The sequence below is a fragment of the Myotis myotis genome, unplaced genomic scaffold (genome assembly GCF_014108235.1).
Source record: "Myotis myotis isolate mMyoMyo1 unplaced genomic scaffold, mMyoMyo1.p scaffold_m19_p_6, whole genome shotgun sequence".
NCBI classification, from domain to species: domain Eukaryota; kingdom Metazoa; phylum Chordata; class Mammalia; order Chiroptera; family Vespertilionidae; genus Myotis; species Myotis myotis.
This window is the reverse complement of record NW_023416368.1, coordinates 23,024,434-23,049,999: the sequence shown is the minus strand read 5'-3', so window position 1 is coordinate 23,049,999 and position 25,566 is coordinate 23,024,434. Positions and strand designations below refer to the sequence as shown.

Here is a 25,566-nt window from a genome sequence, read left to right as displayed (position 1 = left end):
CCACATATAAGTGAGATCATGTGATACTTGTCTTTCTCTGAATAGCTTATTTCACCTAGCATAATACTCTCTAGGTCCCTCCATGCTGTCTCAAAGGATAAGAAATCTCTCTTTTTTACAGCTGCATAGTATTCTGTTGTGTAAATGTACCATGGCTTGTTTTATCCACTCAACTGGTAGGCACTTGGGCTGTTTCCAGATCTTAGCTGTTGTAAATAGCACTGCTATGAACATAAGGATGCAAATGTTCTTTCTGATTGGTGTTGCAGGCTTCTTAGGATATATTCCTAGAAGTGGGATCATGGGGTCAAATGGCAGCTCCATTTTTAATTTTTTGAGGAAACTTTACCTGTAATCAGAAGTTGATGTTATTTTATATGCCATGTAGTTTTCTACTTGTATTTCTCAGCTTATTTTAAAAATCCAATATGCATATTCTCCAATCCATTAAAAAAGGAGTAAATCTTATTTACTCTTCATGGTCTTAATCAAGTTATTTTTGTTCCCTGACATCTCCCCTGCTTTCTACAATCAGATTTCATGGTCCCAACTTCTTGAGTTCTCAGATTTTATTGTACCTCTATGTTCACACTTATTTTATTCTGTTTAGGTTATAGTGGAGTTAACTTATCTATTTCTTTTATTATATTGTGACATCCTAGTATGTCTTATTTGCTCCCATCTCTTAGCAACTGATGAGTGTTATTTGTTTAATTGAACTTTACATTTGAGAGAGAAACAGCTAAAATCCTGGGCTCAAAGAAACCTTACATTAGTTTCTGCCAATGCAGATGTTTTGATCTGCTGCTTTGACTAGAAATGAAACAAATGTCCCACTTATTTCTCTGTTTTGACAGGAGTTGTGCAGTGAATACCGCAAGTATGTGAGGAATGGCAAACTGCCTTGCACCAGAGAGAACGACCCTATCCAGGGCCCAGATGGGAAAATGCATGGCAACACCTGCTCTATGTGTGAGGTCTTCTTGTGAGTAGTGCTGTAGCTGGAAAATGTAGGAGGGTTTTGTCCTTTCTTCTGTGTTTCCTTATTTTTTAGCTTTGATATTTTACTTTTTAAGTTGGGTTTGTTTCTTACCAATGGCATTATTGTGCCATATTTTTGCACCATGTCATAATTATGTAAGAATAATTCCCATATCTCGATCACTGATTGGTTAAGCTCTCATGGAAGTGAAAAAAGATGCAGACCAAGGACCTGACCTGTGCAGAGTAGAGTATGAAGTTATCTGAAATCACACCACTGATCCCCTAGCAAACAAACCAATATGCAAAGCAGTGCCTCAGTCCATACACAGAACCTGGAGGAATGATTTAGAATAAGGAATGACTGGGATCTGGTGGAGTTGACTCCTCTCATGTATCTTGTCAGCTTGAAGAGCTTTGTTGAAACCTACTCTATGCTCCTACCCCCTAAATTTCTCCCTCATAGTAACCAGAACTTTCCCTTCATCATAGTAATCACAGTCAGTAGTTGTAAATTTATACATGTGACTATTTGTTTAATGTTTCTCTGTTCCACTAGATAATTATTATTATGAAAGGGATTCTAGAAAATGTAAGCACTGAGTTCAGATTAACCTTCTGCTTCATTACTATGTTCAATTATGAGAGAGATACTTCAGGAAGACAAAAACATATTTAGAGGAAATGGAGAAATGCATGAAAACCATGGCCTTTGACAATTATGAAGGCTTAGCACACTTAGTCAAGGGAAAGTCGCAGCCTGGAAATGTCCAAGTAGTTTTTGTCTTTAAATGTGCAAACAGGACTAGTTCTAGGTTGTCTCCATGGGTGAAAGTGGGGCCAGTGAGTGGAACCTGTGGGAGACAGGTTCGGCTCAATGCCAGGAGGCGCTTTCTAAAGCTGAGGACTTCAAGGATGAAATGACCTAGCATGGGATTTCAAGGATGAGATAGGTAGAAAATTGACTGGCAGTTAGAGCAAAGCTAGATAATAACCAGAGATACAGTTGTGAGTACTGGAAGTTTAGAAAACCACCTCTGACTAGGTTTGACATCCTTAGTCTGAATTTGTTAGTTCTATGTCCTGTCAGTTTTCTCATCTGTAAATTTGGCTTAAAATAGTACTTCTGTTACGTGCACTTGTGAGGATTTCATTAGTATGAGTGCAAGGTTAGGCACAGAATTAAATTACTATTAACTGTAGCAATTAAATGATATTTGAGATCAATTTCAACCTGGAGATTTTATGACTTCTTTCTTTCTTTCTTAATCACTCTATTTTAGCCAAGCAGAAGAAGAAGAAAAGAAAAAGAAGGAAACTGAATCAAGAAATAAAAGACAATCTAAGACAACTTCCTTTGAGGTGAGGGGACCTTCTCCAAGTCAGAGGCATGTGGACCTGGGATCCATAGATGGCATTCAGTGAACCCATAAGTTCCCTGAAACTGTAGGAAACATGCGGACAGTTTCTGTTTGTGTGTTTGTTTACATGTGTGCATAGACACATATGTGACTATTTTTCGGTTGAGGATCCATTATTTCATCACTTAAAAATATTCATGTCTTCAAAATTAAGAACTATTCTAAAATAAGCCAATTGCTGATCCCCACTTAAGAAAAAGTCCAATCACCAGTTATTCTTGCAATATGATCCAACATGTGTCCAATACCTCAATTTGCCTCCTCGATTTCACAGGAATTGTGCAGTGAATACCGCAAGTATGTGAGGAGTGGCAAACTGCCTTGCACCAGAGAGAATGACCCCATCCAGGGCCCAGATGGGAAAGTGCATGGCAACACCTGTTCCATGTGTGAGGTCTTCTTGTGAGTAGAGCTCAGAGCTTCTGAAGGAGTGGGGAGATAGAACTAAGAGAAATTGTCAAACAATTGCAAAAAATACATTTTCCTCTTCAGTGTAGCATTCAATTTTGGGTGTCACATTTAAATAAGCTAAAAAAAAAAGCACAAACTCAAAATAGCAAGTAGAGAGCTTTCAGGTAATTATTGTGATGTAAAAAGAAGCAGAATAATTTCTTTTAGGATATTTCAGAACTCAGAATCTTTTATTCAGAAAAGAAAACACTCTATGATAATCTTACTCGTTGCTTTTAGTTTTGTGCAGGATTACCAGCTGAAATAGGAAATGGAGGAGATTACATGTAAAATATCATTATGGTACACAGCAAAATTTAGAAAATTTTATTTTAATTTACTACCTGTCTACTCATTTTGTGTGACCTCAAGGAATAGAATTAAAATGGATGAGAGCTATGGGGGACAGGTCTGAGTGCAACATGAAGATGAACTTTTTAACCGTTAGAGAAGGAGAGGCTGCTTTGGGAATGGTGACTTTCTTGTGTAGGAGTTGGATGCCTGTTTAAAGGGGACTAAGGTATCACTGTACAATAAATGACATGCTATGTCCCCGAAACAAGCCTATAATTCTGTAAGTCTTTTGATCTTTGTCCAAAGGGATACTCCAATTTATTTTCCATCTGCCAGAATCTCTGGATTTAGGATTTAGTCATGCAGTCTTTTCTGGTAGAAAACTACAGAACCCAGAAGATTGATCCCATAGTATTTGGACCATGGAAGCACTAAACATCTATTAGATGGAAGTCAAGATAGTGACTATGTATTCATTGTCATCAGCATTCATTGAATGCATATAATCGTCACGTTCTTGCCAAGAGCTTTGCTACCTAATCTCATTTAATCTTATCAACAACCATGAAATAAGTTCTGTATTATTGTAAGTTTTAGATGGAAAATTAAAGGCTCAGAGAGGTTGTGAATGACAAAAATCAACATGATCAACCTGTGGTAGTTGTGTTTAGCTGTATGTTGGCATGTTTCAGTCTTTTTTTCTTTACCTCTACATTAATCTCCCAGTGACAGGCAGTCATTCTGCCATCTACTGGTCAGCCTTGGTACTTTCTGATAATTTCTCTGTATGGGAAGAAAATTCTTCTTGAATTTTTTAGTCAACATAGACTCATGATAAAGTTTAGATCAGTTTTCCTTTTAAATAAGTATGAGAAACCTCACAATATTGGAGCTATATAAATAATATTCTCCCATCACTCTCAAATTTCATATCCAAAAGAAACAAAGTTTTTTCACCTCATATTTTATGGATATGTTAGTAAAGGGTATTGACTTTCTTGAGAATCATTCTTCCCTCTATAGTCTTTTTTTTTTTTGCACACTTCAAAATCATATTAAAACACTCTTCAACTTTTAAAAAGTTTTAATTTGCCCTAACCGGTTTGGCTCAGTGGATAGAGCGTCGGCCTACAGACTGAAGGGTCCGAGGTTCGATTCCGGTCCGGGGCATATACCTGAGTTGCGGGCTCATCCCCAGTAGGAGGTGTGCAGGAAGGAGGCAGCTGATCGATGTTTCTCATCGATGTTTCTAACTCTCTATCCCTCTCCCTTCCTCTCTGTAAAGAATCAATAAAATATATTAAAAACATTAAATTATAAAGCTTTTAATTTGATTAATGGGCAGGTCTTATGTTGATTGGAACATAGTAAAACATTTTCACAAGTTATTTTATATTTCTCTGTCTGTATAATATGATTAAATTGCTTGTGTTGTAGATTCAATTATGCTATAGATCCATTCACTGAACTCAGCTTGCAACCTGTTAGTTATCCAAAACGATTAAGAACTGTCACTCTCACTTCACTTACATCATATGCCAGTTTTTGGAGAAGTCACTGTTAATAATGATTACAATGATGAGAATACCAATCACTTATACCACTTTTGTCAATCATTTTGTTATGGACCAGATACTTATTCTAATTGCTTTAATGTATCAACTCATTTCAGGCTCACAACAGTCTAATGAAAAAAGTATTCTTATTACCTTTCCTGTCTCTCCTTTATCCTCCCCATTTAAAGATGAGGAAGCTACAAAGAGATTAAGAATTTTTTGTGCTTCTTATGCAATCTGGCTTGAGTTTTTCCTCCTAACTGCCATGATATATTGCTTCTCAAAAGCCAAATATTACCAATTTATAAAGAGTGGTTGCAGATGCAAAAGAATCAACAAATAAATTCTTATTGTAATGTATTTGCTGGGAAGCTAAACAGACTTATTCAGTAAGGAACTTTCTCTTTCATCCCATTCTCTTGAGGAGAGGTGAGTCATTCTAATCTATTCCAATAAAATTACAAACAACTATGATTGGATCTTTGGTGTTACTTGAGAATAGTCAAAGCAATGAATGGTCAACTGGTAAATGTGAAGAATCTATTCAACTGTACTAAGATTCATTTCTTCTCTTTTTCCCCATACTCCTCATCCTGTTACTTATAGTCAACAAGAAGAAAGAGCAAGAACAAAGGCTAAAAGAGAAGCTGCAAAGGTAATTTTCTCAGGAATGCTAGTGCTATGCCTTGGCACTGTTTTTCTCTGTAATAGCATTCTAGCTATCTCATCAGCAGAAATGTTTTCCTGTTCAATCTTCATGCCTGAAATGAACAAAAAAACCCTTTAACCTGAGGGAAAATTATCTTGATTAGGAGTTTGCAGAGGACCAATTTTATTGCATGATAATTCAAATTTTTAGTTTCATTTCATGAAAATTGGAGTGTTATTAACTTTGTAAGGGATATTCTCCATATTCGGCTTTTCTTCATTTTCTGTTTTCAGGTACAGATTATTAATATCCATCTTTTTAATTTACTAATTTCAATTTATGTAATTCAAATCTCTGTTATTTATAATATAAAGTACAAGACTGTAACATTCATATTAGTCCAATTTACAAAAAAAATGTGCAGATATTTATCATGTTTGTTCTTTGTCACTTCCCAAATATGGAAGAAATACTTCTATTTTCACTCCTAGTTAATGATTAGTACATAAAATTTTGACTTTGACTGTCTAGTTATTTTAATCTCCTGTACTTTTTTTACATGCTTTTATAATTTTACTAGAGGCCCATTGCACAACATTCATGCACTGCGGGGGGGGAGGGCGGGTGTCCTCAGCCCAGCCTGTGCCCTCTCTCAATCCAGGACCCCTCGGGGGATGTCCAACTGCCAGCTTAGGCCAGGGGATCAGGCCTAAGCTGGCAGTCAGACATCCCTCTCACAATCTGGGATCCTGCGCTCCTTACCACCCACCTGCTTGCTCCTTACCACTCAGCTTGCTGTTCCTTAGCCGCAGGCTCCTTACTGCTTGGCTCGCTGCTCCTTAGCGCTGCTGTGGAGGTGGGAAAGGCTCCCACCACCACCGTTGCACTCACCAGCTGTGAGCCTAGCTTCTGGCTTAGCGGCTGCTCCCCCTGTGGGAGCACACTGACCATCAGGGGGCAGCTCCTGCATTGAGCATCTGCCCCTGGTGGTCAGTGCACATCATAGTGACCAGTCATTCTGGTCGTTCCACCGTAACGGTCGCTTAGGCTTTTATTATATAGATAATTTTACAAGTAGCAGAACAAAATCTTTCTGTATGTAGATGCTGGATTACTCTCATATCAGAGCTCTATACAATATTTACCTTTATGTATTCTATCTCTTAGCAATAGCTGCAAAGTATAAGCCTAATAATTTATTTGGGGAAAGTTGACACAGTTTAAAAGTTTACCTTTAAACTGACTCACTTTCTGTTAGCTGAAGCCATTTTTTGTTGGTAATTTAGAATTGAAAATTTGTTTTATCCATAATATCTGATGAGTTGCTAAGTTGTTTTAGATTTTTCAAATGAGTCTAACACATTCCTTTTTCTCTCCACTCCTGTTGTTGTTCTCCGGTTTTAAGTCCACATCCCCCACTTTAACAAGTAACTTCCTGAAATGTGTCAACTTTTCCAGATGTCATACTTGTTCTCTCTTCCACATCTTTATTTCAGATATTTCTTTATTTTTTAGTTGAGCATGTTTTTCTCTTTTTTTCTCAGACTCTAAAGACAAATCAAGGTTCAGCAATATTCTTTTTTTGCACATTATTTTAATTTTATTTTTTCCTAGCTTTCTTGAGATATAATTGACATATAACATTGTATATGTTTAGGTATACAATGTGTTGATTTCAAAATGATTACCACCATAGTTTTAGTTAACTCCTCCACATCACAGAATTTGTGTGTGTGTGTGTGTGTGTGTGTGTGTGTGTGTGTGTGTGTGATAAGAATGTTTAAGATCTACTCTTAGCAACTTTCAAGCATATATTACAGTATTGTTAACTGTAATCACCATGTATGGTAGGTCCCCAGAGCTGATCTGACATATAACTGGAAGTTTCCAGAAGTTTGTACCCTTTGAATGACATCTTCCCATTTGCCCCTCTGCCCTCCAATCCCTTGGTAACCATTCTACTTTCTGTTTCTCTGAATTCGGCTTTTTTTCATTTCCACATAGAAGATCATACAGTATTTGTCCTTCTCTGCCTCACTTATTTTGCTTAGCATAGTGCCCTCAAGTTTCATCCAAATTGTCACAAATGGAAAGATTTCCTTTCTCATGAAGGCTCAGCAATATTATCAGTTCCTCTCTTTTGAGGCCTATTGATTCTTCTCACCTTTGATCTTTCATAGCTTTAATAGACTGATGTGCAACACAACATATATATTTTTCTTTATCAATTGTGTCAGCCTTCTTTTACAACTGGGTGGTAAGCACGCTCAGGAGAGTGATGAGGATGTTTACAGATCCACTTTAGTGCCAGGACAGTTCTGAGTCTGTGATATCAGCTTTGAAAAGACTTACTGATTTTTCCTTCTTACTCTTTGCCTATTTCTCATAATAGGCAAAGGTACAGGGAGGGTAGAAAACTGCTCTGAGAAAATATTTTCTTCATTTTCCAGGAGCTCTGCAGTGAGTTTCGGAACCAAGTGAGGAATGGAATGCTCATATGCACCAGGGAGAATGACCCTGTCCGTGGCCCAGATGGCAAAATGCATGGGAACAAGTGTGCTATGTGTGCAACTGTGTTGTGAGTATCTACCCTTCTCTCTCCCATGGAATTTCTTCATCATTAATCATCCCTGAATCTTACTATATTTTTTTTCCAGAAATGTATAGATTATATACTGTATGCTAGGTAATTTTAAAAGCACATTAGGTAATGTTGAATCACATAGTGACAATGTTATTCTCTATTCAATAATCCTTCTATCTGCTAATTAAGTAATGGGTGGAAAAGTCTTAATTTAGTGCCAAAATTTCCTTAACATTTGATAACAAAGAGAGAGCAGAATTTTGATAATCTGGATGGGATGATCTCTTTGGTCTCTCTCCAACCCCTGACATTTTACGATTCTGTGAGTATATTCAGATATTGGTTAAGGGAAAACCATTTAGACAAAGGTCTGTGGGTCTATTATATAAAGGCTCTTAAAGTAACCTGAGTAAGAAATGGACTAAAGAGAATCATATTTATTCTTTCAGAGATATTACTATACATAGGTGAAATAAATATTCTGAGAAGTGGTTTAGTGTAGAGAGTTAAACCCCTAAGAGGCAGGCCCATGTCATAGCTGTTTATTAAAATGTCTTCTTGGTAAGCTGGGTCCAGGGCCTAATAGGCCACTGTGTTACTCCATTGTGTGGGACAATATAGGAGAAGCTCATCCTAGCCAGTGTGCTAGGTGATTAGAGCAGCAGCCTGCACACCATGAGTTGCAGGTTCAATTCCTAGTCAAGGGCACATACCTGATTGTGGGTTTTCTCCCTAGGCCCTGGTGGGGGAGCATTCGGGAGGCAGCCAATTCATGTATCTCTTTCATATCGATGGTTTTTTCTCTCTCTCTCTCATCCTCTCTCTTCCTCTCCCCCTCTCTCCTTCCTTTCCACTCTCTCTGAAAAGCAATGGAAAAAATATCCTCTAGTGAGGATTAACAAAAAATAAAAATAAAAAAAATACAGGAGAAGCTAATGACATATTACCACCTCTATTTCTTCTCCTCCTTAGACTCCTAATCTACAGAGCCTCAAGTTAAAATAAATTTTGAGAAAAATATTTAAATAATATCTCCTGAAAGAAGTGCAAAGTCAGTGTTGCTCCTTAACTTTCACATGTCTTTGTCCAGTGTTAAGTATAAGATTTAAGTTCCTTAAAAAAGAGATTAACAGGGCAGGGCAGACATTAGGGCTTTTCTCTCACCTGCTGGATTTGCTAGTTGAGTGATGACTAGGTTAGACGTGATAAAGGCTAAGGATTTTTTCCAGCCTTACTATGCTTCATGTTAGTAGAAAATGGCAAGAATGCCAGTCGGGCTCATGATCAACCTCCAAATATTAGTTGTTGAAACTTCTTGGGCTTGAATCATTATTGCACTCTAAAACTTGAATTTCAACTTGAATATTATTAATGCCATTAAAATAATATTTACAATTTTTATGTTATAGTGAAACATGGTTTATTTTGATTATGGACCCATTATTTGACTTGGTCTCATCCCTTGATTTCATCATTGATGTGGTAGTTATTTAAACAGGAAAAGTTTCACAATTTTTTAAAAAATCAAGGCAATTGAGGCTATATTGGTTGAAGTCACTGACTAATAGAAAAAAGACCACCTGAAGTTCACATACTAATAGAAAATCATGCGGGCTTTAATTTTTAAATAGTGTTGGAAACTACTGAATTTATCTGCATAAATGGGCAAAGTATTACCACCTCTTCGACTGGATAAAATTGTACTGAAGACTAAATCTAACCTTTGGTCTGGAAGATCCTCATTCCTTCTGAAAATACATTACCAAAGAGAATGAGAAATTGTATTTAGCTTGTATCTTCTTCTTTTTATTGCAGTGAGCTTGAAGAAGAAGAGAAGAAAAATAATGACAAGGAAGAAAAGGAGAAAGGTGAAGCTGAGAAAGTTAAGAGAGAAGCAGTACAGGTAGGTATTTCAGGTCATCAGAGCTGCTCACCTATTCCATTCTCATTAGGCCAGGCCTCACTCCCTCCTTCCAACCCTAGTGTCTGTAGTGACTTTGCAAACTGAGAAAATGTATTTGGATCCTCATGTATATGAAGATCCCTTCTTCCGGTTCAGTTTATTCATAACAAATTTGATCTAGTTGCTTGTGCATTTGAGATGAGGTCAACCACCCGTTTCTCTACTAAGCATGTGAATTATATTATCCCAATGAAGAAGTACATGCAGATTGTCTTGTCTGAATGCAATCCAATAGAGGCAGATTTTAGATTTCCCCTATACCTGTCATCTAAAGGTGTTTAGTTAAAGAAAGAAAACTACCTAGGTTTTCATCCCAATTCTCTGTGAGATTTTGGAGAAATTACTCCGTAGCATCATTTAGCCTTGGGTTTGCTTCTTAACATCTCCGTGATGATGATAATGAAATGATGATGATGATGATGATGATGACAACGATAATGGTAATGGTGATGGCTATTCATTATTTCATTGCTACTGTATGCAATGTGGTCTAACAATTTTATGACTGATCTTTGTAGTAATCATTCAAAGTATGTATTACTATTTGTATTTTATAGAAGAGGATTCAGAGGCTCAGATAAGAAGTTCAAAAATGTATATAATTAGTAATTTGAGAGCAAGCAATTAGACCACAAGTTCTAGTTTTAATGCCCATGCTGTACTTTAGATTTTACATACACTTTCAATTTGTAATTTTCCCATAGTCTATGCCTCAGATCTTTATTACTTATTTCCTTTATCCTTTTCTAATTTTGAAGATTTCATTTCTTCTCCCTACTCTTACGTTTGCATCCTACAATCTACTCTCAACTCTAAAGCCAAAGTAATTATTAAAAAATAAAGACAGGTTAAGCCACCCAGTGTCTTCTCATCTCACTCAGAATAAAAACCAAGGTCATTCTAGTGGCTTACAATGCCATACACAATCTGACCTCTGCCACCTCTCAGACCTCATTTCCTGCTATTCTACCCATTGCTAACATGGTCCAGACATACTGATCACCTTGTTGCTTCTTGACAAGCATTAATTCAAGGCTCCAGTTCTTATGGACTCAATAAAGTTGAGGTTAAAAACATGACTCTGGACTCAGACTGTCAGGGTTCAAATTCTGGCTTCATCCATCTCCATACCAGTGGTCAAACGGTTGACCTGTTTGTGTCTTAGTTTTCTCATTAATAACATAAGGACACTATTTTATTATTTTTTAATAAAATCTCAAGGTACTTATCCATTAATATATAATAGCACAGCCCCTCACATATCTAAAGTCCTCAATATTATATATACAATGAATTTTACCTTCTACACGGTCTTGCTCATACTCAGTCATGAATGTCTCTTTCCTCTGTTTATCAAAATTCTGACCAATTTTCATGGCTCAGTAATAGGGGATCCCTGAAGATTTTCTCCATTTATATAATATACTTAATAGTTCTATCATCTTTTATGCCAATAATTTTTCTTTATTTATCAATTATCTAATTTGTTGTATTCTAACTGATAAGTGCTTCTATGTATTTATTCAAAAGAAAATAAAAATTCTTTGCTCTAACAAATTACCACAAGCTTGGTAGCTTAAAAACAATACAGACTTATTGACTTATAGTTCTTTAGGCTAGAAGTCTGGCACACATCTCACTGGGCTAAATCAAAGGATTGGTAGGGTGTATTCATTTCTAGAATATACAGGAAACAATTTGTCTCTTTGCTTTTTTTTAGCATCTAGAGACCATTCATGTCCCTTTGCACTTGGACCCCTTTCATCATCTGCAAAGCCAACAACATTGCATTTCTATTTTTGCTGTCACATCTCCCTCTCACTATTTTGTCTGTCTCATTCTCCCAGTTTTAAGGACGGAACTTTGTGATTACATTGGGCACTAGAATTTTCCAGAATAATCTCCCCATCTCAGTCTCCCATCTTTAATCACATTTGCGAATTCCTTTTGCCCTAAGGTGATATATTCACAAGCCCTGGGTATTAGGGCTCATACAAATTTGGGAGTTGGCAGCTATTGTCCTGCCTACCACAAATTTCCTTACAAAAGGAACAGTAAATTATTCTTCTTTATATCTCTCCTGCTGCCAAGCAGAGAATAATATTTACATTGAATTGAAGGTTTTCTAATAAAATATGGAACAACAATCTTATATTCCAAATAATGTGTGACCTGGGCCTCTGAAAAGCATCTTGGCTATTATCAATCTTCTGCATCACCTTTTCCATTTATCATTTATGTTTTGGTTCATTACATCATAGTTTTCAAAGGGGTAATGTGAGGAAGGTTTCTAATACTTAGTTACCTGATTCTTGGCAGGAGCTGTGCAGTGAATACCGTAACTATGTGAGGAACGGACGACTTCCCTGCACCAGAGAGAATGACCCCATTGAGGGCCTGGATGGGAAAATCCATGGCAACACCTGTTCCATGTGTGAGGCCTTCTTGTGAGTAGATCTTCAGCCACTGCTTCTGCTGATTGGAGAAGATATCTTCATCTGGGGCGGGCAACAGAGAGGATATTGGAGGTTTTCTCTAGGAGGTAGAAAATGAAGGCTATCTTTGAATTGAGTTCAGTGATTTCCTATGATAAAGCCCTAGAGTTAGTGCATTTCTTTGTAGTGTTCTCAGTGCTCTGAAAGATACTTGAATCGCCATCAAGAGAGGACTATGCGCTAAGGGGAAACTCCCCCAAGCTAATGGCATACAGGGACGGAGATTTCTGTTCTCTGCATACATACTGTCATGAATAACCTAAAGATGTAATCATTGGGCCTATCAATTGAAAACTTGCTAATATGTAGTCACTGTTTTTAAGTATTCTAGCTGCATTCTGGGGAGAAGGACAAATCCCTGTTTTCTAAAAGAAATATGAAAATATATTTGCTGATTCACTGTGGCGTATTCTATTGTTTAAGCAACACTAAAAGCAAGAATAAGACGGGGGTGTGCATTTGCCTTTTTACTCCCAAGCTAAGTTGGTTATGATATGGAAGGAATGGAATATTTCTATCTGGAGAGACTTCCCCTTTAGGATAATACGTACTGGGTACTGGGAATGATTCTTTCCACCATTCTCTCCAATAGCCAGCAAGAAGCAAAAGAAAAAGAAGCTGAATCCAGAACAAAGGTTAAGAGAGAAACCGAAAAGGTAACTGTCCTGGAGTATTCAGACCTGGAGTAAAAGAATGAGGTTTTGTAGTTTCTCTTTAAAAATAATTCATGAAATTACTGAAGCCTGTGTGAGAGAACTCGAGGTTCATTTAGTCCCAGGTTAATAAAATTTTCTTAGAGGGCCAGAAAGTAGATATTTTTATATAGTGGTTGTTCAGTCTCTGTCACAGAGACTCTAGTTGCTACTGTAGCTCTAAAGCAAATGGGCATGGATGTGTTCCAATAAAACTTTCTTTGCAAAAACACTGGTGGGCCAGATTTGCTCCCAGGCTATAGTTTTACTTGCAAACTCCTAATTTAACTTATTCCCATATTTTTAAGTGACGATTTAAAGCAGATAGATGTACTTGCTTAGAAACCTAATGGGAATGTTGATGTCAGAATCCACGTCTTCATATTTCAGAGTTTTCACAATTGAAACATGGAAACAATGGAATTCAAACCGGGCTCCCTGATAGCGATCTAGCATTATTTCTAACACACCATGCAGTTTTAGATGGCCACATTTGTCAAACTGTGTTTGTTTCTTGCTTTACCCTTAAATATTTCTGTTGCCAGCAGTTTGGGGAAAAATAGAAAAGCAACTTTACCAAATAATATTTTCTTGATTTAAAAGGACTGATTCCAGTTAGATTTTTTCCAATTTGGGGGTTATTTTTTTGCCCCCATCAAAAACTATTGACATTAAAAGTAATTTCTAAACAAAAGTATCACACTTGGAATTCTGCAAGATTGTTTTGTTTACAATTTTATTTCCCACAATTGTGGGTCTGGATTTAAAAATAATATGATATGCTCATCTGATTCACTTTTCACTATTTGCAAGAGAAAGTTCTTCAGAATCAGACTATTTCATAGTAGCTACTACTTACAAACTGTCCTCTCATACCACATTTCTTTTCATAACTATGACCAGTTAGGAAATCTGGCAGCAAACCTTAAAGCAGAGTTGGGAGAAAAACTCAATTTTGTCCTCATTGAGTTTCAATTTGACCTTAAAGATGCAAACAAACAAATAAAGCCCCTCAAAGTCAATCCTAAGTGCTACTCTATGATCTTAAGTGATTTCTTACTCTCTATTAATTCCTCATATAATTCTGGAGCGAACATTTACTGAGTATTTCCGAGATGTCAGTCATGTGTATTATCTCATGTTATTCTCTTAACAACACATGACATATATGGAATACTTAATGCATATTGGTCTTTATTATTTTAACCAAGTGGAATACACTTCCATTTTATAGATGAGGTAACTGCGGCACAGAGAGGCACCCCCCATCTGAGGTCTCTCGATGGCAGACTGGAATTGCAATTAACAGTATGGTGTAGCTGTCAAAACGTTAGTGCCTGTCCAGACACACCTGGAATATTATATTAGATTCTTTAGGAAAGGGGAGGAGTTCAGAATGAGAAATGGTACCGATGATTGAAACAGAATGACTGAGTATCTGGCATGTTTAACTCTTGGAAGAGAACACAGGGAGAAAGACAAGGAAGGTTTCTCCAAACATGTGAAGAAAATTGTTCTCAATTTCTCTAAGGAAGGAAAATACTTGGACTTTGTTTACTGGTCTAACAAAACATACTCATCTTAATTGCAATGACATCTTAGAAGAATCAAACCTAGGATTAGGGATCCTATAGGATTTACTATTTTGTAAGATTCCCCAAAAGTAGCACTATGGCTAATTTGTTGGAACAATCTAATATAAATTTTGGAATCAACTATATGGAAGATAATGGACTCCTTATTGCTGCAGGTATTCCAGTGCAAATTAGGTAACTTCTTGGCAGGCGTGATATAAAGGGGATTGAGATATAGCATGGATAGTTGGACCAGATAAACTTTGAAGTTCTATCTAAACCCATTTTTTTTTTATTCTATGATGTGTTCAGTGCTCTGTTTATTTTTTTTTATTATAACAGAGATGGACAATAAAACCCAGAGTAAGAAATGTGACCAGTCCTCAGAGACCCACTTTATTAAAAAATTACTGCTTGTTTGTGATTGCAACTTCAGTCTGAATTCAGGGGCTAAATCTCAAGGGGGCGGGGGAAGATATACCACCTTTTAAGTCCTGTGTGCTTAGTAGGAATTGAGCAAAACAATTGCCAGAACAAAAATCCTTAGATCATTTTCTCTTTTTTTAGGAAGCACTTAGTAGGAACCCAACAAAGTAATTTCTAAGAAAATACCCAAGCTCTTACCTTTTCTCCTCCTTTTAGGATACATGCGGTGAATTTCGGAGCCTTTTGCAAAATGGAAATCTCTTTTGCACACGAGAAAATGATCCCGTGCGTGGTCCAGATGGCAAGACCCATGGCAACAAGTGTGCCATGTGTAAATCAGTCTTGTGAGTGCACAAAGGAAGCCCCTGCTGTGGGTCAGCAGAGCTGGGGAGGCAAAGAGCTGGGGAGATAATAAGTACTGCAATTCTAGAAATAGACAATATATTAGATTGTTATTATATTCTCTGGGTGGAGCCTATCAATAGATCACAACATTTGTCTCAATAGAATTGTTAGTCCTTTGCTATCATTGGATCCCTTCTCTGGATTATTTCTTAATTTCCTCTGGGAAGAAAACACATCAATTTAAAAGCAATCTAACTCCTCTATCTATACTTGAAATACCACATTTTCAGGAAATGAAAATTAGCTCTTTACACAATGTTTGGAAGAACAACTAAATTATTTCTTATTCAACAGTCATTTACTGAACATCTACAATGTATAAAGTGTATAATGGTTATACAAAGATGAATGAAAGAATCTTTCGAGAAATCATATAGTTCATTAGACATTAGACATGGGCATTAGTTAACATAATACACTGCTAAATGACAAATGAGGTAGACAGTATGCTATACTACTTCAGGGGAGGGAAAGTTAATAGCTTTATTCAGCTATAGAACTTCACCTTAAATTTGGATAATATGAGGACAGGAGTGAAAAGAATGAGAGCAAAAGAAGGGAACAGCATAGGTAAAGATCTAAAATTAAGAAAACTGTCATATGTACAGTAAAGTGCAAGTTTTTAAATTTAGTTAATACTTAGCCACTTCACCAGCTTTGAATGCCAGATCAAGGATTTTTTAGTCTATCCTATATAGAGTGGAAAGGCTGCTAAATTTTTAGGTAGTAGATGAATATGATTCCTTTAAGAAGATTCGTATGTCGGCAGTATAAAGGAGAATAACAGAAGGGAGGGGCTAAAATTAAGAAGACTCCCGGTGGTAGTAGGGGTTCGCAAAGACCCAGTGTAGTCACTAGAGCACGGGAAGTAGGATAGAAGGTGAGCGGGATCAGCATGGGAGACACTGAGGGTGAAATCAGTGTTATGTGGCAACAGCTGTCTGAGCCGACCATGAGGGAGCAGTGAGAGGTGACTCCAGCGTTTTGTTCTTCATGGAAGGGAGAGAATCCAGGAGGAAGAACACATTTGGTAAAGAAGGTAGTTATTTTTGGACCTCTTAAATATGAAGTGTTTGAGAGAAATACCTGGAGATTCAGTGAGCCTTTATGAAATGCTAATTAATTACTCACCTGGTCTCGTTTGTGATTTGTAAACATTGGTTTCCTTCTATGGCAATGAGGACTCTGCATAATTCATCTTTTTATTTTCAAAGAAGGCCTGCAACATAGTAGATGTTCAATAAGTGCTGGTGAATTCTGTACCAATCTAATTTGACCAAAGGATGAGAAACGCATAGGCATGCATTCCACTCTGTAATCTGTTATCCCCTGTCTCCCACTTTCTAACTTCCAGCCAGAAAGAAGATGAAGAAAGGAAGAGAAAAGAAGCAGAAAAGCAGAGAATTGCTACAGAGCATGATTCCAACGGTGGTGGTGGAGGGAAAGCTCAGGTGAGAGATTTCTCTAATTTCATAACCAGGGTGAGCTCAACTCGTTGACAGTAGGACCATGGCAAAGGCTGTGGTACAGAGTGAATGTGTGTAGTGCTGAGTGTGAAGATGTCCTTGGAAGAACAGTGGGTCGTCCCCTCAGCAATTTTTAGTCTCTCCAGGGCTCATTGTGCCCTCTTTAAACCTGGCTGGAATAATTAATGTGATGGCCCTATCCCAGTCTCCTGGCTTCTCTTTCTACAGACTAGCTCTCATGTCAATATGGATCACAGGAGAGTACATGGTGTAAACGTGGTTTCACATCAGTGTCACATGCTCTTGTTTTATTTTTCTTGCTTTCCCTGAATGCAGTCACTTTGTTGAGGTATATTTTCTGTTGGTCCAAGGCAGCATAATATGGTGAAAGAGCATAGGTTTGGGATCAGATAATTTGGGACAGTGGTCGGCAAACTGCGGCTCGTGAGCCACATGCGGCTCTTTGGCCCCTTGAGTGTGGCTCTTCCACAAAATACCGACTTCTGCGCATGGGCCACGAAGTTTCAATCGCACTGTACATGTGCGCCCGCACGTGGTATTTTGTGGAAGAGCCACACTCAAGGGGCCAAAGAGCCACGATTTGCCGACCACTGATTTGGGGCACAACTCTGCCCCTTTCACTTAAGACTTGTGAAGCATTCGATCAGTTACTTCATCTCACTGAACTCTAGTGTCCCTGACTTAGCAGTACTCTTATAGGGATAATATAAAATAATTTAGGCAAGTGTTTAGCATATTTCCTGAGATATTCTTAAATGTCAGCATGACGGCTTTGCATATAAGCCCACACCTTGAGTGTGTGAACACAATTTCATAAGATTATAGCCACCCTATTGCTCTCCTTACAACCTTGGGATATCAAGACCATTTCTTTGCTTCTAGATCTGACACAGGCCCAATATTTGCCTTTGACAAATGTTGGCATTTTTTTTTTCTGTCTTTTCTCCTTTAGAAGGCTGAGTTCTCATTCTCAAGTAATAGACATAGAACGAAGCTTTGTCTGTCTTCTCCATAATTTGCTCAAGTATATCTTCCTTGGCGTTTTGCATAACTTTATGCTTTCTCCCAGCATTTCATTTTCCTTCCTACAACAGAGGTCAGCAACTTTTTAAAAGTCCAGATAGTAAATATTTTGGGCATTGTGGGTTATATGGTCGCCGTTGCAATGTTCAACTCTGACATTGTTGTGGAAAAGCAGCCATAAATAATATCTAGAATGAATGAGGGTATTTCAAATTTTATACAAAAAACATTATGTATAGGCAACAGGACAGATTAGTTCTATAGGTTATGTAATTGCTGACCCTTGATCTATGCTGTTAAATTTCACCAACTTTGTATTTCCTGTGTGGAACAGTAAAAACAGCAAAATTAGGCATGACAACTGACCATCATAGGATATGGGTGGTCCCAGCCCACTTTTTCCTGTAGATAGCAATCCTAGATCTTATATTGCATGTAAGAGAAGGCTGCCAAGAACATTTCTTACTCAGATTATTTAACAAATTTAATAACAATACAACAGACCATGTAAACCAGAAGGCCTGTTCTCTTCTCTCTTTTCAGGACCAATGTGCTGAGTTTAAGGATAATATGAAAAATGGAAAGCTCAGCTGTACCCGGGAGAGTGATCCTGTACGTGATGCTAGTGGCAAAACATACAACAATAAGTGTTCCATGTGTAAAGAGATACTGTGAGTACTTCTATTAACAGGCATGTCTGAAAGATAGCCACATAGTCCTCCTGAATGAATGCCTAGTTCCCTACATGAAAACTATTCTTTTTGTTAATTCCAAAATATTATTTCTCCTGCTTCCCCTAAGAAATGATAAGAGGTTAAAAAACACATGATCCTAAGGTATTTCTCAATCTTCTATCATGGGCTCCATACTTTTAAAAAATAACATTATAATAAGTTGACCTACAAATCAAGATAGTAGAATGATGAGTTAATGGGGAGTTAAAAATTACAACTTATGATGAAAAGGTGAAATAACTGAGGAAGCTGGCCTTTGAGACCTGAAACTTGCTTTAAATATCTGAAGGGTTAATATCAGAAAGATGTAATGAGCCAGCAGGCTTATTCTGTGTTGTCCTGAAAATGTGAAATAAGACTAAAGGATGGAAATTACAGGGAGATATATTTGGACATAAATAAAGGAGACTTTAAAATTACTTGAGTTGATCTACCTAGAATATCTACCTGTGATGAAGAAGCTTTTTTAAAAATATGTTTTTATTGATGTTAGAGAGAGAGGATGGCAGAGGGATAGAGAGATAAAAACATCGATGAGAGAGAAACATCAATCAGCTGCCTCCTGTGCACCCCCTACTGGGGATGGATCGAGCCTGCAAGTTGGGCATGTGTCATAACTGGGAATCAAACTGGGGACCTCTTGGTTCATGGGTCGACGCTCAACTACTAAGCCATACCAGCCAGACAAGGAAGCTTCTTAGTAACCCAGCTGGCTGTCCATGATGGGGACATGCAGAGACATCCTCTGTTCAGGAAGAGATCTAGGATACATAAACTCTAAGGGGCCTTTGAAACCTGGGTACATGTTAACAAGATGACTCTTGACTCTTTTCTAGGGAAAAACAAGCAGATGGAAAAAATACGTATTCTGGCTATAGAGCAAATGGGACTGAATCAGCATCAGGAAAGGTGAGTCATTTACTTGGTTTTGGCAGGAATGGTCTTTCTGTAAGTCAACATTTGACTATCAAAAATACGGAAAGAAGGTGTCATTGTTGTCAACCTAGATCTTGCCCTTAGATCAGAAGCCATCATTAATGTAAATATCACTGGCAGCTTGTTCAGTGTGGAAATTTAACATCAAATGGAAATCTTTCAGTCTTATCCTTTACAAAGCACTTTTATACATAGTAGTTTATTTAATTCTCTCAATAGCCTAGTAAAATTTTGAGTCAAAATCTTCAGTTCTCCTTCTCCTCCTCCTCCTCCCCCCCCTCCTCCTCCTCCTCCTCCTTCCAAATACAAGCAAAAGTTTATTTAGAAAGTCATAGAGGTAAGAGAAGTGAGCCATGGAAGAAGTGAGCCAGCAGAGCTGCATGGGCTCAGGGAACAAGTTACAGAGGCAAAAGAAAGGCCATTGGAACTTAGAGGAAAGAGAGAAGCAAGGAAAACATGCCTGAGGGGAAGGGAAAGGCATGGGCATGCTCCATGGAGAGAGCCGCCCAAATCTTCAGATTTCAAAGCTCAATCAAATACTGTATGAAAACAGTCATTCGTAATGTAGTCTTCCCTTCTTTTCAGGATCCCTGTGATGAATTTAGAGGCCAAATGAAAAATGGACAACTTCTCTGCACCCGAGAAAGTGATCCTGTCCGCGATTCAAATGGCAAGACACATGGCAATAAGTGTGCAATGTGTAAGGAAAAACTGTGAGTATTTTCCTAAAAATGGGCCTTTAAAATAGAACCAGAGTAATGGAAGCATCAAACAGACTGTCCTACCTATGAGGGAAGATGGGGGTGGCGGAGTTGAGGAGGGAGGGGGTAAGAGATCAACCAAAGGACTTGTATGCATGCATATGAGCACAACCAATGGACACAGACAAGGGAGAGGGGATGAGAGCATGTGCTGGGGCTGGGGCGGCTGGTCAATGAGGGAAAAGGAGACTTATGAAATACTTAAAACAATAAAGTATTTAAGTTAAAAAATGGGCCTTTATTTGTGAGTCTTAAAATATAATGATCATTTTTCATGAATTTGAGAAAATGACACATTTTTAAAGACAGATCAAGTAATTAATGAGGTGGTTGTTCACTTTGGTTGAAATGTTTCTTTCCATTCTTTTTTTCTAGGGAAAGGGAAGCAGCTGAAAAAAAAAAGAAAGAAGAAAATGATAGGCAAAACACATCAGAAAGGAGCAATGAAAAACAGGTAATATATGTTAATACTTAAATTGGATGGTTGTTTGTATGGTTAATTTATCCAACAAATAGTTATGAAGTGTCTTACTCTGTTGTAGTTATTATAACTATAATAATGGTAAACAAGAAAGACATGGCCATGTCGTGCAAAGAAATAACATGCTAATCAATGCCCTAAGAGCACCTCTGATGCAATTACGGCAATCTGTAGGGCCAGTGACAGTTGTCAAACTATTGTTGCTTTCAAGTAAATTTCTTCTCTGAAGTTTTAAAACAAAATAACCAAGCAAATAGATACCTAAGTTACAAATAAGAAAGCATGTATCATTGGAGCTCATGATGATGAATTCTTGATTTGGCATTACAGTGCCATCTTGTGTTCAGTTTTAACACATGATGTCAATGCTTTACAACACCTACATAATATATGACACAGCTCACTCTCTTCTAACCCATTTATGAGCTCCAATTAGAAGAGTAAAATTTCCCCAGGAAGGTTTTCCCATTAATGAGGCAACTTTTCATTGTCTATACTGACTAAACAAAATGAAACTTAATAGTAGTTATCATTTTAAAAATATGTTGGGAACATCTGCTATGCATTTTGGTAAATGAATGGTTTTGCGAAAAGGCTTTATTGTACAACTTCGATGGTATCTACTGGCCATTTATTCTACTTGTAATCCTGGTCAATTTTTTTCAATTATTTATTATCTATTTTAAGAATGGCAAACAAAAAATTCTCTCTCTGTATGTATATATAGAAAATGTCCAGATATTGTGTGCGTGTGTGGCAAAAAGGGAGCTATGGAATAAGCAAAGTGAAATAAGCTTTACAAAGCATTTGCATTATCATGTTTAAACCAACCCCAAATCTATGTAGTGGCTGGTATTTTTCCAGTTTTACAGTTCAGAAAAACTCAGAGAAGGTAACTATAGACAGATAATAAATGGAAGATCCAGACATTGCACCCATAAAGCAAAGGTTGCAATACAGAAGATGAATGCTATCATAAACATATATGTATTGGTATGCTGGGCACTTGGAAAGGGAAATCATTCTAGTAGCTTTTAAAAATGATAGCTGTGAAGCATTTAATATGTTAATCAGATATTGAATTCCAGAAAAATTTTTAAATGCTCAACAAAAGCAGGTCTAGAGTTGTCTATGGACATCACAATTTAAAGAAAGAAAGATAACTGTAATCTAAATTACTAGCAGTATTTATAAGGTAATCTTTCCATATATCTGCTTTGGCTCTTTGTGCTTAACAGAAGTTCAAGAAAACTTCTATAGATGTTCCAACAGAGGCAAGATCCTGTGGACCCAGTTCCATTGGCTTCTTTTTAGGAACAAAATAGTTTCATCTTCTCACAGATATATAGGAGTTTCATTTTCTGCCAGGTAAAAGCAGTGAAGAAAAGGAAAACAATGTGGTTGTGAGCAAGTTTTTGATCACAAATCCAGCATTGACTTTAGTTACTTTTTCTCTCCAAGCCTTACTTTTCTCATCTGTAAAGTAGGAATAATGCCGTTTATTGTGTAGGGTTTTTTATGACAACTAAAGGAAATCCATCAGAGCACCCAACAAAGTACCTGGAATATAATGCAGATTTGATTAAATTTTTTGTTATTGAGGAACAAAGCTAAAAGTTTATATTTTAGTATGTTTTGCCAAAGAGCATCTTTTAGTTCATTTTGGGGTTATTTTTTCTGTGTGGAGTAATGGGTACAGTTGTAGAGAGACAGGTTTTGGGCTCAGCCTAATAGAAAACTGCATAAAAATGGTATGGGCTGCTTTAGAAGGCAAATTCCATTGAGGAAAGACAGTTATTTGAGAGGGATGTTGTGGAGAGGATCCTAACTTCCTGCGCATATATTGAATAAAGTACCTTTAAAACATGTTCCATTTCTAAAATTTCATTTTCTCTAGATATTTTCCTCCCTCAAGTGTTTTGAGTTTAGACCTTACCAACCAATTCTGTTTTCAGTTCTTCAGACCAGACTATTAACATCTTGCTTTGCTCCTTTTGGCAGGACCAGTGCCATGAATTCCGGAGCATGTTGAGAGATGGAAAGCTCATCTGCACCAGAGAAAACGACCCCGTCAGAGGTCCATATGGGAAGATGCACGTCAACAAGTGTGCAATGTGCCAGAGCATCTTGTACGTGAGGAGGTTTATTGATCAGTTTGATGTGTTGTGCCTGATAGCCAAAAAAAAAACCCAACCAATTCCTAAGTTAAAACTTTAGGCACTTAGAATCACATGTGACAAATATAACAGCTCCTCACTTGAGAAGAGGACAATAAGTTTCCAGAGCACTTTCACAAGACATTCATTTTGATGTTGAGCAGCGTAATTATACCTGGAGCATGTGGGATAGGAGGGAGAGCTAGTGGATTGCCCCAAATTATTGGCTTTCAAAGAGGAAGCTTATCAGCTAAGTAACGTGGGACAGGCCAATTCACTTTACAGAGCCTCAGCTCCTCCTGTATGTGAAGGGAACAATAATTTCCCAATACAGTTTTTATAGGTATTTGAGGAGATAATATTAAACATGTTTATAAACTTTAAGCACTAAAACTATATAATGAACAATCAATACTGAAGAGTTTAGTTGTGCTCTAATTAGAAAAGTAAAAAAGGAGAAATGAAGCAACTCTCTATATGAAACCCATAAATAGATTCTACTAGGGGAAATGAGTAATGGCCTAAGAGGATCATGTGATTCTGACAGCATAGTAATTGGATTTAGGAAAGTTGAAAGCATTGCCATAACTTGTGAAAATTCCAATAAGCAGAACTCATTAGTAAAAAACAAACAAACATACAAAACTATTTTAGATATTTTTGAAACATGAGAAAACTCTTGGATTTGTTAATGTTTAGAACTGGAGAAATACTTGGTTTAAAAAATTCAATAACAATCCTGGAAAAACTACCCTATCCTTTTTTATTCTGCAGTGACCGAGAAGCTAGTGACAGAAAAAAGAATGATGAAGAAAAATCACACAACAAAACTTCAAATGATAAAAAGGTTATTTCTTAAAAAATATGAAGAAAACTATTTTACTTTTCATCCTCAGATCTTGAATTCTACTCCAGTGTTGGGATAATGAAGATGCTAATATTTTACCTCAAAGAAAGTTGATTTTGCCCATATTGTCACTTTGGGCATACGATTTTATTTTTCTGGCTCTGAGGTTTTATGTTTTTCTCAGTTTTGTAGAGAATTCTCCTACAGTGTGTCATTGCTTTAGTCTCTTATCTTGGGGGAAATGTGGGTTGAAAAATAAAGGGTGAAATCCTTTTCCTCCTTCCCTGCATGCTTACCTCTGACACTAAATGTGAAAGGAGGCTTCTGGTGGCTTGCTGACATTGATTTAACAGCGCAGGTAATATTATCTAATCACAGAACCTCCCCTTTTGTCCTTGATTTCTTTTTTCTGTTTTCTCCAGATGATTTTTTCAGCATCAACAAATCAATAGCGTGCATGCATGATGCTGCCTTTTCTTGTTTGTTTTTCAAGACTCCAAAGAAGACATCGCCATTCAGCCCTTTAACAGTGATAATCAATCCCATTTGTAGAATTAAATTCCTATGAGAATGTCCTTTGGCCAAGGGTACACCTCATGTGGAAAATAGGGGAAAGGAATGATGGAAGGAAAGGACGAGAGACCAGAAGGTCTATCAAGCATTGTTTTATGTTTCCTTGCATTTGCAGGACCAGTGCAAAGAGGTTCAGAAAGGAACAGAGAATGGAAAGTCTGGACAGTCTGGGCATTCCTTGGCCTCCATTGCCAGGATAAGTGCAGTGAGTCTGAGCCCAGAGCCAAGAGAGGACCTCCTCAAACCCAGTGTGAGAAAACCACCAAGCTAAAGGGAAACAGCCATGTTCACTTCTTTCTCATTTTCCAGGACGAGTGTGCTAACTTCCGGGGGTACCTAAGGAATGACGAGCTCCTTTGCACTCGGGAGAATGACCCTGTGCGTGGTGCTGATGGAAAGTTGTATAAGAACAAGTGCTACATGTGCAGAACTGTCTTGTGAGTAAGGGTTCCCTATGATCCCTTCAGCATGTGGAGGAACTGTATTTGTAGAAACTGCTCTTTAAATAAATACGAGCTCATGAACGTTGAGGTCCTTAAACTACGTTTTTAGATTCAAGACCCTTAATTTGACAACACTTGATATAGGAGGAAGAATGCTTGGATTTGGAGACAGGAAATTCAGATGTAAGATCTAACCATGATAATTACTAGCTGTCACTTAAAGTTTTTTTCATCTCTCAGGATCATAATTACAAGAAATTATTTCAGAGTTTTGTTCCAAATTAGGTCAGACTCAAAAGAGAAATATATATAAGTATATATTTATGCCTCCAAATATATAAAGTCAATCTCCAAGGCTAAGGAATTTGTTTTTGAGAAAGGGTTATTCTGATGGACAACCATATTTGGGGACCAATGTGCGTGATAATGATAACAATGATCACAATTATCACCATCATCATCATCAGTATTCATTTAGCTCTTTGTAGAATTTTTTTTTGAGGAAGGAATTACCAATACTACCTTTTTTATGTTCTAGAAAATCTAAGCTCAAGGAATTTATCTATTACATGATAAGAGCTCTAGCCCAGAGCCCTGCTGTACTTTCCTTAACATGTTACCTTGGTCACTCTCTA

At 37.3% G+C, this 25,566-nt stretch overlaps 1 protein-coding gene across 4 annotated transcripts in view; it reads left to right on the top strand.

Annotated features, from left to right (window-relative positions):
* Positions 1-25,566, top strand: part of SPINK5 (serine peptidase inhibitor Kazal type 5) — a 72,111-nt gene that overhangs the window by 36,888 nt on the left and 9,657 nt on the right. For 2 of the 4 annotated variants that reach the window (XM_036315653.1, XM_036315654.1), the window contains exons 13-30: positions 858-985; positions 2,265-2,343; positions 2,677-2,804; positions 5,309-5,357; positions 7,802-7,929; positions 9,751-9,838; positions 12,218-12,345; positions 12,986-13,049; positions 15,302-15,429; positions 16,845-16,941; positions 18,544-18,671; positions 19,571-19,643; positions 20,256-20,383; positions 20,807-20,885; positions 22,914-23,041; positions 23,843-23,915; positions 24,604-24,693; positions 24,798-24,925. In XM_036315653.1, the coding sequence (XP_036171546.1) occupies positions 858-985; positions 2,265-2,343; positions 2,677-2,804; positions 5,309-5,357; positions 7,802-7,929; positions 9,751-9,838; positions 12,218-12,345; positions 12,986-13,049; positions 15,302-15,429; positions 16,845-16,941; positions 18,544-18,671; positions 19,571-19,643; positions 20,256-20,383; positions 20,807-20,885; positions 22,914-23,041; positions 23,843-23,915; positions 24,604-24,693; positions 24,798-24,925 (1,844 nt within the window). The remainder of the gene's footprint in view (positions 1-857; positions 986-2,264; positions 2,344-2,676; positions 2,805-5,308; positions 5,358-7,801; positions 7,930-9,750; positions 9,839-12,217; positions 12,346-12,985; positions 13,050-15,301; positions 15,430-16,844; positions 16,942-18,543; positions 18,672-19,570; positions 19,644-20,255; positions 20,384-20,806; positions 20,886-22,913; positions 23,042-23,842; positions 23,916-24,603; positions 24,694-24,797; positions 24,926-25,566) is intronic. The other 2 variants (XM_036315655.1, XM_036315656.1) reach the window with 2 other exon arrangements.